The 15497-nt window shown below is 45.7% G+C and overlaps 1 protein-coding gene across 3 annotated transcripts in view; it reads right to left on the bottom strand.

The window, feature by feature from the left end:
• Positions 1-391: 391 nt before the first annotated feature.
• IRF2 (interferon regulatory factor 2) overlaps positions 392-15497 on the bottom strand; it is a 39216-nt gene continuing 24110 nt past the window's right edge. For all 3 annotated transcript variants that reach the window (XM_009330678.1, XM_009330677.1, XM_009330676.1), the window contains exons 7-10: positions 11981-12092; positions 8229-8393; positions 3150-3196; positions 392-1744 (exon numbers count right to left, since the gene is read on the bottom strand). In XM_009330678.1, coding sequence (XP_009328953.1) covers positions 1433-1744; positions 3150-3196; positions 8229-8393; positions 11981-12092 — 636 coding nt within the window. In that variant the 3' untranslated portion in view covers positions 392-1432. The remainder of the gene's footprint in view (positions 1745-3149; positions 3197-8228; positions 8394-11980; positions 12093-15497) is intronic.

Raw genomic sequence — 15497 nt, 5'->3', positions numbered from 1 at the left:
AGGGAACCGCGAGCAAGCTAAACAGAGATCTACCAGGAATGGGGCAAGCACAGCTGAGCCTGTGTTGGGTGGGGGGATGGACTTTCACAAGATCCCTTCCATGAGGTGACTTGCTCAAAGCCCAACCACAGAATAACAGCAGAAGAGGTGCCCCAATTCCCAACCTCTGCACGTGAGGCCAAACTCGAGTATGCCACCTCTAAGCTCTAGTTCCTCTTTCCACCTCGAGCTGTCTCAAGTACAGTACTTCCCATCCTGTTAGATGGGTGCTCCAGAAATTGTAAAGGCGGCTCATGCTAATTGCTCACTCCGAGAGGTCACATTCACCTATCAAACCCATGCCATCTGGGGCTTCTGAAAGATTAAAAAAGAGAGACAAACAAGAGGATTATTAAAAATTTAACTATATAGCATATTTATTATCAATCCACAGGATAATCTGGTTGCTACATGAGCTCATAAAAGCTATTTCACCTTTACAAAATTAAAAAAAAAAAAATGTGCCACAAGGATGTAATAACTGCTGATAACCAAGGACTGAATCTTAAAATTATAAATTTGCTGTAGAAAAGATTAAAAAAAATTATATTCACTTTAGAATTTTACTTTGAATAAAATATTCCCCTGTATAAAAAATAAAAAAGCTTGCTCTGGTTAGAATTAGAGTATTTTTCTTCTTCTTTTTTTAAATCTGGGAATTTGCATAATATCTCTGTAATAGGTTTCTTTTTTCTTCGTATTGTACCACGCGGCATTCAAGCATAGCAGATTAGAAACAAACATGAGAAAAGCAGTCTTAAAACATATGAAATCCACATGGGAAGTTTTAACTTCCTTTCCTTTCTCTATTCTTTAAAGACACTTTAGCAAGAATAGCCTTGGAAAAGAATACAGGTGGGGAGGGACCTTCAATGTGCCATTAAGTAGAGCAAGATAATAAAAGGCCTTTCGTAAGTGCTTTCTTAATAAGGTGCACAAGCAGACTGCAACGTTGCTAGTACTGCACTATGTACAATATTCACAATAGATTTTTCTTTATTTAAAAATATTCCAGCTAGTTCACATTTTCTCTTCCATTCTGAGGCTTTCAGTTCCATCACAGCCTTGACAGCAAGAAGTGCAGCAGCACCACTTCCCTTGTGGTCGGTTGGTCCTCTTATGAAACACTGGAACCTGCGAGTGGGCCAAAGTTCTTGGGGTTTTTTTCCAATGTAGCAACCTTGGAGGTCCGCCTGGGTTCAGGTGTACATACTGACAGCTGGAGTCCTGAGTTAAAAACACTCCGGCACTGGAGTCGGACACAGCAATGTTTTATATTGCCAAAGCTTCACCTTAGATTTGTCTCATGTGCGTCAAGGGATGAACCTCTCCTAGAGAAATGTAAAATACAAAACCAAACAAAACAAAGCTAAAAAAGCACACCGTCAAAGGCTTAGCAGCTCTTGACTCTCGACTGGGTGATGTCTGATGTTTTCTTGATGACGCTGGCCCGTGTCTCGCGGTCTGGCCGGCTGCTGCTTGTGGAGGCTGTGGACACTACTTGTGGCAGAGGGATGTCTGGGAAAGGGGGCCAGGAGCTGTTGTAAGGCAGTGGGCAGCTTTCTTCTTTGATGGTGACTTGGAGGTCAGGCTTGTTGGCTACAAAAGTTGCCATGCTGGGAAGCATATGAGAAGTGTTCCTCATTCCCAGATTGCTGAGATACTGTTTGCCTTCAATATTTTTCTTCTGCCAATGAAGTCGTCCCTAAAAAAGGGGGAAAGACTATATGAGCGAATGCAACTTTCCAAAGTGCTCCGAGTAACAAGATGAAGACAGAAACATCCACAAATTGCACAGGAGTTAATCCATCTCTAAAAGCCTGAGCCTCTAGCTGCTGGCTTTGAATGTCTTTGCTCTCAGCCACTTCTCCCTTTTTGAAGTCATGTGTCTAAACTTTGGTGGCTCTCCAGCACTCAAGAGGCTCTGCCCACTCTTCTAATGGAAAATGAAGGCCTTATTCCCAGTATGCCGAAGACAAAAATGGACACAGAGGACCAAACACGCAGAGCTTCAAGTGGAAGTGTCTCCTCCATTACCAAGAGAGAGCATCCTCCTGCCAACAGGCAGGCACAGAGACCCAACACCTCTCAAACAGCACCACCCAAACTGTCAACATAGGTGAGGATGCTGGGAAAACCACTGTCACTTGATGGTGCGTCTCCCATCACAGGGAGGAGGTTCGCCAAGAAAAGATAAGCATCCAGTCCTTTCCCCATCACACACGCTGCAATGGCATGTTCTGTCAAAGGAGGTTTGGGGAGTCATTATTGGCAGCCTACATAGGGGCTCCACCCTAACCAAGGCACAAGAGACTAAACCAAGAGGGTTAGCTGTGCCGTTATACAGCTGCACAACCTGCAGTTCTCCAAGGAGGAGGATTCAGAGGGCTTTCTGGGGGGCACAGCAGGAGGGAGATTTGCAAGAGGCCTTCTGCAAAAACACAGCTGGACCACAGGGCATCTAAGTGCCCTTAGTGAGCTTCCCCCGGCCTCTAAGTACTCATGGAGATCAGTAGGTCTGGTCACTTAATGGCAGCCCCAAAAGATGAGTGCTGGTTTTGCATAGATGCAGCTCAGGAAACGTTCACGGTGTGGGTATTTTCTCCATGGATTCCTTTCACCCAGCAATACCCAACTGACTGCTTGGGAAAACTTTTTGCCTCACACACTTCAAACATTCAAGTTGCATTTCTGTCATACATGTAAGCATTTCCTCCAATTTTATGAGTTCATGTGCCATTTAAGAAAAACAAAGTGAGCATGCTTTCAACCAAGATAAAATACTCACAACCCAGCAATGTCAATGCATCATATTAACAAACTAGCTGGCACTGTTGATGGCTCTCCAGAACATCTTATCATGCAAATTAATCTCACTGTAGTTTGGACAGATGAGGAGGAAAGAACTTGCAGAGATATCCATTCTGCAGGACAACCACCCAAATGTCTGTCTCCCTTGAACTTTCCTGGTTTGTTTTTCTCTCCCAGCTATTATTAAAATGAATGCTCTACTGGTAGACAGAGCTGCAAACGGAGAAGGGGGAAGAATACCTCAGGACATTGTTCTTGAGACCTTGCTCCGAAGGGCTAAAAATCCAGAAAACACTTACCTCTACATTTTCTTCATCGCTTGGAACGCTGTCGGTCGTTTCACTTTCTGTCAAACAAAACAGAAACAAAAATGAAACTCATGCTATTCTATCTACAGTACCAAAATCCAGCTCAAGAGGCATGATCCAATTCCAACAAGTGGAAGCAGAGTCAAGCCAACGACCAGAAAACAACAGAGAAGCACGGACCCCCTGCCACAGCAATAGCAATCCAAGGGCTAGATAGCACAGCTGCGTTGAACAACTTGGGTAAATTCACATGGTTATCACAGTTGACATGGCTATACCCTGGAAAAGACAGCAACAGAGAGGGAAGAAGTAGATTTGTTCTTTCTGGGCAGAGGGAAGAGCCTCCTGCAGGTGGGGGATGCCCCCTCTCCCTCACCCTCTCTTGGCAGCTCCAGGCCTGGCAAAGAGCAAAGTTCTGTCCAAATCCTTATTTTTATCTCCCTGCAAAACCAGCAACAACTCCACCCCAGAGGAGATAAGTGTGTTTTTGTTTCATGAACTGTTATCTCAGCCTGCCGCCCCAAGGGCTTGTTGTCACTTCTGGTGCTTTATTACTGTTGTTATACTTTGCCCTCATTTCGCTTTTGCCACCCGTGCCCAGCCCCCCCCCAGCCTACTTCTCAACCCTTCACCCACCACTCGAGCATGTAGAAATACTACTATCTCCAGCCCCATCACCTCCTCCCACCGCACACAGTCTCCCTCACCCTCATCACTTCAACCAGAGTGCAAACACAGGGGGGCGCAGCTCCAGCAGGACAGCCATCCTCCTGCAGTTGCATCCCTCGAAGATGGGATGCCACTTGCAGAAGAGCCTGAAATCCAGGAATTTTGACTGTATTTTCAAGGAAGTGTGTCTGAATGCAGGTCTCCCAGCATCTGAGAGTCAGGCTCCTGGCCCATGGGCTGGTTGAGAGTGCTGTGCCTCAGATACATCCCAGATGGGACACAAACCCCTCTTTTCAGGACCAGTATGTGCCTTCCTGTTTCCTGGGAGGGTAACACTAGGCATCTATCAGTCTTATGACAGGAAGAGGTCTTTCTCCAACCCCCCCACCAGGGCTGACCAGATAGGGCTCATCCACTCCCTGAGCCAACAGGAGCCCAGAAATTACAAGGTTGAAGGAATGATGAGTAACTGTAGCAGGCAAGGGAGCTCTCAAGTCCCAATTTCCACTCTCCGCTCTGTGTTACACATTTTAGCCCATGCAGACTGCTTTGCACAGCCCCTGCACCCCTGCAACCACAAACCACCATCCTGCCTTCCCAGTGAGCAACCTCATGCTCTGCACTGAACATAACATGAGTGCTAACGGTGCATGGACTGTGCCTCGTCCCAGTGCACTCAAAGTCCTTCTGAAGCCAGGAAGCGGGCAGCTCAGCTACTCCAGACTACTTCCAGACTACTACTTCCAAAGCCAGCACCTCCCCTACTCCAGCGTCTCCGCTGCAGCATGCAGTAAGCAGAGGAGCAGTCCGAAAGGTTAAATCTAACTGCAAAGCCCTGTGAAGTTAACACTCTGCAGGGCTTCTCATTCACTGGCCCAGGTAAAGAGAGATGTGCCAATGTGATTAAGCTGGCTAATTAAGCCATGCTGGGGGGAGGAGAGGCAGAAATTAATCTGTGCAGAGGTGAAACAGCCCTGAAGATAGAATCAATAGGAGGAATCCACATAGAGACAAGAAACAGATATTCCTTGACATGAAGAAACATGTGGTAACAAGAAGAGAGTGATGCAGCTGAAAAGGAATCCATCCTTGGTGTTTATACATAACAAAATTCTGAGCAAGAGATAGCACTATAGTTAGGAAAGCCAGGGAAGCTAGCCACTCGGGCAAGGAAAGTTAGAGAGGTTATTTCAATCAAGAGGTTATTTCAATCAGTGTCAAACACAAGAGGAGGTTGACAACAGCCTCAGTACTAAAAAAAATGGATTTCATAGACATCAGTGGAAATATGAGAAAACTCACAAGGGCCACTCATATCATTTGCCTGAGTAACCTCAGAATGGAACTAGAGGTGTTTTTGAAATAAAACAGATTTATGTAGGACAGCTGATACCTCAGGCTACTTTTTTTTGTTGTTGTTTCAGAAGAGCTTAACTAACTGTTCCTGCACAACTGTTATGGTTATACTCTTTGCTGCCATTCAGCGGTAGCACCTGACAGACAGAGCAGGCAGCTCTACCCAGCAAACCCCTGAGCACAGGGCCAGGGCTCCCGTGGTTCTGCTATACAGGTTTGTGTGGAGCAGGACAAAGGCAGAAATAGTCACAAGAATGTCCTACAAGTTTCGGAGTTCTAACAAACCAGACCCCCATCTTCACTCCTGCCTCAAGGGCAAATGCATGCTTTAAAAAAAAAGACGTTCATAGAACAATTTAGTCTGGAAGGGACCTCAGGAGGTCTATAGCCCAACCTCTTGCTCAAAGCAGGGCCAGCTACAGGACTGGATCAGGTTGCTCAGGGCCTTACCCAGTCAGATCTTGACAACCTCTCAGCATGGAGGCAGCACAACCTTTCTGGGCATCCTGCTCCACTGCCTAACTGTCCTTGTGGTGAAAAAGGTGACATTTTTTCTTATATCCAGCTGGACCAAGTTCTCTTGTTTCAATTTATGCCTGCTGTTTCTTATCCTCCCACCACGCGCCGCTGTGAAGAGCCTGGCTCTGCCTTCTCAATAACATCCTTGCAGGTAGGGGCAGGCTGCTATGAGGTCCTCAAAACCATCTCTCCTCCAGGCTGAACAAGCCCCAGTCCTTCAGTATCTCCTCACAGAGTGAGTGCTCCAGCACTTGATCATCCTGGTAGCCCTTCCTTGCACTTGCTCCTGTTCATTTGTATCTTTCTTGGACTGGGGGGGCTCAAGACTGGACCTGCTACTCCAGAAGCAGTGTAACTAGTGCTGAGTAGAGGGGGATAATCGCTTCCCTAGATCTACTGGCCATGCTCCTGAAAGCCAGTGGCCTTCTCCGTGGCCAGGGTGATCTGCTGTCTCACGTTCAGCTCACTGCCCACCCACCTTTCTGCAGAGCTGCTCCCCATCCCATGAGCCCCAGCCTCCATCACTGCAAAGGGCTCTTCCTCCCCAGGCACAGGACTTGGCATGCGTCTTTGCTGAATTTCATAAGGTTTCTGCTGACCCATTCCTGCAGTCTCTCCAGGTCTCTCTGGATGGCTGCCCTGCCCTCAAGCGTATCGACTGGTGTCCCCTATTTGGTGTCACCTGTAAACTTCTCAAGTGTGTACTCCAACACCTCTTCTGCTCATTGATATATTAAATAGGACTTGTCCCAGGACAGATCCTTGCAGTACTCCACTTCTTATTGGCCTCTAACTAGCGTAACCAGGATCATCAAGAGCTGCCTTGAGATGCATTCAAAAGCATGTCAGTGGCATGAAATCATCTCTGTGTTATCTGAGTTATGGGCTAGCAGGTCCTGGTATAAGTTAGGACAGCTGACGACCACCAGGATACCAAGACAACATAAGGGGATAGCAGAAGTACTTCACTCATGCCTCATTTTCCTTATGCAGGCTTGTTGCATTGACTTCAGGGGAGGCAGTTCATGACTTGCTCATGTCAGGGTGGTTCTCCTGTCACCAGACCACCCCTTTCTATTGTACCAGCCCAAGCAACCACCATGACTTCCAGACCAAGACCGTGACTTTTGTTTGCATTCCAAGTACTTGGATCCTGTAGCTGAGGTTAAAAGAAAACATCATTGTCACGTTCACATAGACGGGAAAAGTTTTGCAAAAAGCATATGGAAAGAGGACAAATGTTTCAAAGGCTCTGTCTCCCAGCTGCTAATAAGTTAAAGCACCCTCATCCTCCTGCCTTATGCTTTGCAAAGCCCTTCTAAATGCTTTGGCCATTACAGACTAAACACATTGGGAAGCATTATCGTTTCTGAACATGCATGAGACTAACATTGGAGGCTAGTCAAAAGAACATCATACTATTCACCCAGACCCAAAGATAAAAATTACTAAATACATGTTTTATAAAAATGTGTCTGGAAGTAATTTCAGCCTAATGAGTCAAAGGCAAAACCATGTGTAAAACAATAAATTGCATGGGGAACAATTAATACTTAAGTTTGCCTAAAAAGATGACATTTGTGTTTCTACCCAGTCTCCTGAGGCTTGCAAGTCAGCAACATGTTAAAAAGGGAAGGACAGGTTGGATCTGAAACTTTTTCTACTTTCAAATGTGGCTTTGCCCTGCTTCCTACGGAAATAAGGCTTATAAGATTGCAGGGACTCTATATAGCGTGCCCACGTGTGCATTTGTGTCTGTTCTCCCCTAACAACTTCTGAACATACTGTCAGACTTGGATAAGGGATAAATGAGTGCCCAAGACTCCTAACTTCCTACCAGTTTTATGAAAATAAGGGGCCAGACAAAAAAGAGAAACCATTAGCACCCTGACTCGGGGAAAAGCTTGTTATCTCACCCCTTTTTAGATATCAGAGAATCCAGACGGGAGGCAGACGTTGGAAGCCAGACACCCACGGCTCTGCTGCTTGCAGGACCACTTGTTATCAGACACTACATGGCTGTTCTAGTCTGCAGACTATTTGTAACAAGACAGATCCACTCCCCCAGGGCCCTCAGCTCCACGTCTGCATTATATACCATTAGTGCAGCCCTTAGCACTCTGTGCCCACTGTGCTAGGCACTGAGGAAACACAGAGCAGAGAACACCTTTAATCTTAGTAAGTCAGGGGGCAAGGGGGACACACTATATTTGCAGCACATCATTTGCACCGCTGAAAATGCCCCTCTAATAAAAGACGAAAAGACCTCTCTGCATTACAACTAAAAAGGTTCTCTTTTTCCATTAGTCACAGGCTAAAATCTGCAGCTTACATTTCCAACCTCAGACCTGCCAAGTTGTTTCCCAAGGTGAAATGAGTAGAGGACACTGAGTTTTTGAGTTTCATTAAAAATGCAGAAGGCAGCTGAATAGACTTTTCTGGATCTTTGCCAGCTACCCTGGAAAAGCCCTCTTTTCCCCAGTGTCTTCCAAACATTTCCAAAAAAAGAAATGCCAGGATGCTTACCTGCATAGGACGAGACAGGGGAGATCTGAAGGGGGTACAGCTGGCTCATGCTGAGGGGCTGTTCGTCGCTTTCTGTTGTCACCTCTACTACCTGGCAAACATCAGGAGGATTGGCAACTATCACCTGCTCCTCGCTGCTGCCATCAAGGTGCGGCTGTCCTACAACTTGGGGTTAGAAATGAAAAATTGATTACTCATAACACCTTGACCCCGCTGGATCTCTAAGAGCCTGTCCTTGGAGCCTGCTTGGTATTTGAGTGAGTCTTCAGTACCGTCTCAGCACTTTCTGCCATGCCCACCACCTGCTTTCAATGGGACTTCTAAAAGAAACCTGTGTGATTTATTTAGTTTCCAGCACCTTCAGAGACCTTTTTGTCCCCACTTGTGATGACTGAAAATTGCTAACTCTACCCTGGCTCTCACACATAACATCCTTGAGCTCCCCTTGACATAACCAGCTGTCCAGAGGCTTTCCCAGGGAAGACCACAGCCACACTCCTCCTCCACTCAGAAACACGGTCTCATGAGGACATACGGACCACAGCAATCTCTCCTAACCTGGGAAAGCATCCTCACCCTGCAAGCTGCCAACATCCCATGGCCTCTGGACACTCTCATGTAAATTATGCACCAGAAGACCGGAACTGGCATGCAACAAACTGGCCACACAGTCATGTAAAACATGGTGGGACTCTGATTTATACATGACATGAACCTGTGAAAAATTTCTTCTCCAATTAGATGCTTATTCTCACTGATCCTTGCAATGCCAGTGATGGTATGTAGAAAAGCACAGTTATACCTGTAGTCTGTAATCCCCATGGTCTGTGACTGAAAGCTACAGTCTGGTTGGTTATTAAAAGAGGGTTTTCCTATTCCCCCAGGCACATTATATTTAATACCAAAGGAACATTATTTATTTCTACAAAGTGAAGGCATCATGGATTCTTTGCAAGTGTCCTGAAATGCTTTGCAGACATTAATTGTACTACACGACACCCTTTTGAAACAGGGGAATAAACTGAGCTACCAAGAAGTTACCGAGCAAAGCAAAACTATGATGAAAGCCAGAATCTCACTTCTCTGGTGCTGCTTGAGATAATTCCCTCCGTCTTGTACAACTCCCCTATCGATCCCAGCAGTATGAACACATGACCACTGCATTAATCCAGCACAGAGCTGAAAGCCGCTAGCTCGATTTGAAGAGCACACAGGGATGGAGCTGTCTCAGCGGATGGCTAACCTGAATCCACAGTTGTCCAAGAGAAAGGGAAGGACTATAGATATTCTTTCACTGGAACATAAAGCTTCAAAAGGCACAATCTTCATGCAGACAAATTGTGTACGAACACGGTGCTGTGTTGTTAGAAATTCAGACAGTACATTTTTTTTCTAGATCCATGATGGGAAAAAATGTAGGCAATGAAACACAGTAGATCTTGAAATTCTTCTGCTCAGTGACCTAAGTACTCTAATTATTAATTTTAAAAAAGGCAAAAGATAGCATCTATTCCTCAATAGGAATATCATTATCATCAAGATAAATATACATGAATGCACATGTATATACACACAATCCATTCCTGCCTTCTACCTTTAGACAAGGCTAAAACATGACTTTTTGAAAAAGAAAAGTGACAGGTTTTTCTCCCAGAGAAAAGCTGCATATCATTTTGCTTTGTGAAGTGCCAGGTAACCACTGGGAAGTCCCCCAAAGCTAGATGTGTATTTTATGAGACAATTCCAGCATAAAGAAAATTACATAAATAGTGGATAGTGGTTTTTTTAGAAGTTGAATCACTACAATTACTACCCTTTTGTTCCAGCTATTTCGTTTCTACTGTATTTCCATCTTTCCTGGTTCTGAAACAACCTGCTTTTTATTGGGTGGGGTGCAGGGGGCAAGAGCACACACACAGAGTTAATTTTTATCTGGGAGAAACCAATATCGTGCCAGGGTATGAGCAGGCCATCTGCACTGTTTTACCTTTCTCCTCAGTACCTGACGAATTCTTACCCACCCCGAGAGACAACTTGCACAGAAAAAATTATTGCTCGCTTGGGCAATATGCCACCACTTTCCCGTGAGCTGCACGTATGTCAGAAACACTGCATATGCTCTTTGTCTTTCCTCCCCTCCAGCTGACTTCCCTCCTTTCTGCAAAACAGATCTATTTTACCCTTTTCCCCCTGTTTACATTAAAAACCTGCTTGCAGTCCTAAACACGGACTTCTCTCTCCGGTCTGGATAAGCAGCACACTTCACAAGCCATTAGTTAAATAAGACTGGATGACAGTTACCCACCCGAGCCTTGCTGTCCTACCCCTGAAAATGGATTCTGTGACTCCAGAGAAAAATGAAAGCCCTTAAGGTGCAAATTCAGTTCTCTTCCTCTGAACCTCTTGCTTGGTTTCCACGACAGACCTTTGACCATTCTTAGATGTTGATGTTGCCACTATGGGTCCTGTCCTGTAAATTACTGAGACCTTCTAAGGTGTGACATGCATTCATCTCATCATAAAATCAAACTGGAGTTCAGGATACACTGTACTGTAGAAAGCTGAGATGTTTGCAGCAAAATGACTCTCTCTGATGTTAGTAGATTTTGGGGAACACCAGGTACATTCCAAAGACTGCTGTTAATTGATCTCTGTTTGATTTTAAGACGGTAAAATAAAGCAAAACTGTATGAAGCTTCTTCCCTGGGTCTGCATATTGGCCTTGGTGTGTTTTCAGATTTGTTTATGAGTCAGTCAGTAAATAGGAAGCAGTAATAGCACTACAATGCTATTCCTTCAAGTTATAAAACCCTCTGTAATAGTAGGAGCAACAATCATGTTCTAACACTCTTACAAAGCAACAGCTGATTAAATGAACTGCCATAAAGAGAGGAAAACTACTCACAAACTCCTCAGCCACAGAAGTACTTGAGGGGAATGACTACGGAAAGCCTTGCGACCTAAGGCACGGGCATCAAAAACAGTCACTGCACATACTTTCTGCCATCTCTCCAAACAGAACACTAACATATTTGTCAAACACTTTTCTGACATATATAGAAGTGGAATTCTAGAGAAAATGGTATATGGGTCACATTTCTAGGAGCCCTCGCTGCAGTGACAACCTCAGCCAGAAAAGAGCTGTCAAAAACCAGCCCAATTATTCTACCAAAACCCAATTATTCACATGCTGAGATGACAGCTAATTCCTAATGTACCAGTTTCTAAATGCAGTCTTCGCTGATTCTCATTGTTAGCTCAATGATGTTAAGAACTAACTCTGCTACTGAGGTGCAAGTAAAAAAAACAAGTTCCTCCATTTCGTCTGCAGCTTTAAACTCCCAAATAAAACAGTACCCTGTACAAACCTCTGCTTTGAGCAATGGGAAACTGCCATCCAACTGCAGTTTAACTCCCACGTGACACTGGCTACAGTCTCCTCATAGCTGAGGACTACCCTGTGGAGTAAGTTCATGTCAGGAAAAGCCACCTGAGCATGTCTGTAAGTGCTTTGTTCTCAGGGGAACCACCACACTGCCACAGTGCTGCTCGCTGTCTCTGCAAGGTGGTGGGGCTGACCTGCAACCAGGACCTCACATGGCTTGGGCTACTGAAAAATGTGTTGACCCGATTGTAACCATGGTGTTCTCCAAAGTGCAAAATGCTGATGGAAAGCTGAGTTTGGCAAACTCAAAAGAGTTTCTGAAGTCAGCTGTATGCTTAGCATATAAGAAAAGCATAGGAGTACTTACCTACAAAGTTCACTGTACTGTCAACTTCATTTTTTATAGTGGAGGACAGGAAATAGTCAGAAGTGACATCATTTAGCCCATTAATCCCAAAAGATGATTCAACTGGCTCTTGCTAGAATGAAAACAGTACAGTTGGGTCAGGTTTGATTTATTTTAGGAGCCTGGACTCAGTTCATCTCTTTGTTCTGAGATGGTAATAACTCATATCGCTTCTGCCTGCCATATACCCCCTGCTCTCTGCTAGACACGGTCTTAGAACTAATATTTCGGTTCTCTGAGAAGAAGCCAGAGTCTACTTCGTTTCCAAATCTTCTGCTTTGAAATGACAGCTATTTTTAATTTTCAGATTTAGAGTGAGCCTTCAGAGAGCAAGAAATTAGTGTGCTATTTACTACAAGAGATTAACATTTGGAACAAACGAGGAAGAAACATTGCTTTAAAATGATACGCTATTTAATATTCATCCTCATTCCCTTCCAAACATGCTGTATCTCTTAGTGCCCTCTGAAAGGAAGCCTTAGCTTCTGTACAGCAATTACAAAATCCTAGCCTTAATTTTTCTCTGCAGCAAGCCTGAAAGCAAACCAAAGTGTTTACACTAAATACAGCCTTTTAGATCACATCATAAACATTACCACAGGGCAATAGCGTTGGGAAAACACCACCTGTTCTACATAGACTGAGTTCTCCACAAGATGCATCTTTGTAGGTCTGGTACACTCGAGTGGGAATCTAAAAAACTCCCTTCAGAATAGACACCAAAAATTTAATTCGGGATTTCTTTAAAAAGCTATGAACACATTTAAAGGATTATCTACAGGTCCAACCTCCTCCCTGGTATTGGCTCCCTTATGGGGTTATCGGTTACAAAGTCTAAAGTCTTTTGCTCTTACTCTGGACTGGCAGTGCCAGCTCTGCAAGGGAAGTTCTGCCTCGCTGCTGACCCAGAGACACCTGCATGGATGTGCAGAGCTGCCAGTTGGATCTGATGCCACGCCATGCCCATTTTCACTGCTCTAAAGCATTTCAGCAAGGGCAGGGCAAAGGTGAGCCTCAAGACTTGTGGTGCTAGCCCTTCACAGTACTAACCATATGAACTGTTATCTGGGGGACAAAAAACTGGGGACACCGTGACAGGTCTTTCCTGGATGCCACATGCTGTGATTGTGATCCACTCAAAAAGAGCTGTCACTTTGACAGAAGTCTGCATCTTCCCAGCCATTAAGCAAGACAAACACGCACCCTGTCCCAAGGCCCCTCTGCATATCTGAAGAGTGCAAAGGTAGTGCTAATGGCAACTAGGTCTTCGATGAGCTGCACTGGTTGTGTCGACCCGCAGATCAAAGAATTGGAGAGCCGGAAAAGATAAAATTAGCTGCTATTGATCCACTGAGGATCACTGACTGCAGAGACAGGTTACGGCTGCACACTGAAGCCCTGAGCCTCTGGTGTTGTGCAATGCCCCAGCAAACACAGCAGCCCCCATGGGAACACTGCACATGCAGCACCTTGCTCAGCTTTACTGAGGCTTGGTTACAGGGAAATTTATTTAGTAGCCCCTTTCAAGCTGCAGAAAAAAATAAGCATCCTGGAACTCGGGTGATGGTGCCAGATCGATGAAAGGACTTGGACACTGGCATAGTCGGGTGTTAAATCACCTAAATTTTCAGTGTCCAGATGCCTGCTGGAAGCCTAAGCTAAATGCATGGGGAAAGGTGGCACTTAAGATTTTAAAAAATGTCTCAACAGGGAGCTGCACGCATAGTCCAAAGGATGCATCTAGGATAAGGTAGAAATTAAGCCTCAGGCAGGCAGTTCAGCCCTTAATTTTGTTTCAAAGGAAAGAGCCTGTTTTTATCTAGGCTACTCAGACACTTACGCCCTCCTCCCATTGCTGAGAATTCACATTTTAAGGGAGAGACCCATTTGCCCCAAAGCCCAGTGGTCAGAGACCTATCGGCGAGGTGGGAGACCGGCTCGCAGCCCCCCTTGCCTAATGCAGAGCAGCGATTTGCTAAGGGCCAGGTCTCTCACATCCACGGGGACAAGCAGGGAAGTGCCCTGAGCACCCTGCTCAAGCTCAGCGAGGCCTGGCAGGGCTCTTCACCCCCACCAGCGGCTGCTGTGGGTACCCACAGGGTCTGGCAGTTGCCACGCTTAAGTCCTTTTGCAGATCTGCATTCAGATCGTCAGCTGCTTTCTGCTGATATTACCCCATTGCAGTTACCAGGCAGGAGATCGTGGAGCAGCCTCCCACTCACCTCAACTAAAGAGAGGTTTTCAGGGTAACTGCAAGGCATTCAATGCAAAACACGAAACTCGGATTTCAGGACTTCACATCACCGAGCAAAGCAATTATAAGCAGCTTTCAATGCTCAGAAATGTGCATTTGCATTAATTCATCCACCACCCTTCTCTGCTATTATAGTCTTCAACATTCAATAGTCAGTCTAACAGTAGCTAAGCGTGGAAGGAGCATCTATGCAGGCATATCTGGAGGCCAGCTCATGTGCGCATTTGCCAGAGTAAGGGGGAACAGACAGGAATACTACCTGTCTCCAGCTCAAAGCCTACAAGAGCTAAGTGGCCATACCATAGTTGGTGGCTGGTGAGCTGTATGCTCCTAGCAGGTATTGCTGGTAGATGTACGTGCTGGAGGCACAGCTAGCTCAGCTCACTGCTCCTGCGTCGCCCGGCCTAATGCTTCTGTGCAGCTCAGAGCATGCGAGCTAGAGGAAAGCACTCCCAAAAGCTACAAGCATCACCCCACTGGCACCTACTCCCAGGCCTAACGCCACATGCATTAGTCTCCCAGGCATCACTGGGACTCCCTCAAAAATGACTGTGAGATAATCTTAACGGACAGGACAAGACTGTTCAAGCGCCTCTACAGCTTTTCAGGCATTTAATATTTTGACTAAAAGAAAGACTATGAAGGAGGGGAACGGCAAAGTGCTGCTGCCAGCTTTGGCAGGCATCACACGCTGCTCTGCTCTGACCAAAGGAGTTTACTGACTCCTTCTGAACACAGGCTGCCATCAGAGTCACGTTCTGATAAGCACACGTAGCTGCATGATCCAGATAGGATGGTTAAAAAGCGGTTCCTTTAAGATAATTTAAAAATCACACTATTCTGACACATAACTCCACAAGTCACAACCACCAGGACAGCGTCTGCCTTCCAAACCTGATTTCAATGGAGGAGTTTTCCCTGGCCTCTGGGTTCACCTGGCCCAGAGCATCTCCTGGCCAGCAGGTGCAGAACCTGCACCCAGGCATGGGTGGCCCAGCCCTTCACAAGCAAGCAGCGGGAAACCGAGCTGCCCTTCTGCTGCAGACACGGCTGCTACGTGCAACCCAAGAACACCAACTTTACTAAAGGCTGAAAGTCTGAAACCTTTGCGATTTGCTTTTTGAAAAACATCGAAGGCGGACCAAATCCTGCCAGTGTGTAATACTGACCACCTCGTAGAGAGGTGGCAGAAGTGCAAAAGCTAGGAAACACCATGCTTTGTAG

This window comes from Pygoscelis adeliae, unplaced genomic scaffold (assembly GCF_000699105.1).
Source record: "Pygoscelis adeliae isolate BGI_AS28 unplaced genomic scaffold, ASM69910v1 Scaffold167, whole genome shotgun sequence".
NCBI lineage: Eukaryota > Metazoa > Chordata > Aves > Sphenisciformes > Spheniscidae > Pygoscelis > Pygoscelis adeliae.
The sequence above is the reverse complement of the archived record's forward strand: the minus strand, read 5'-3'. Positions and strand labels throughout refer to the sequence as shown.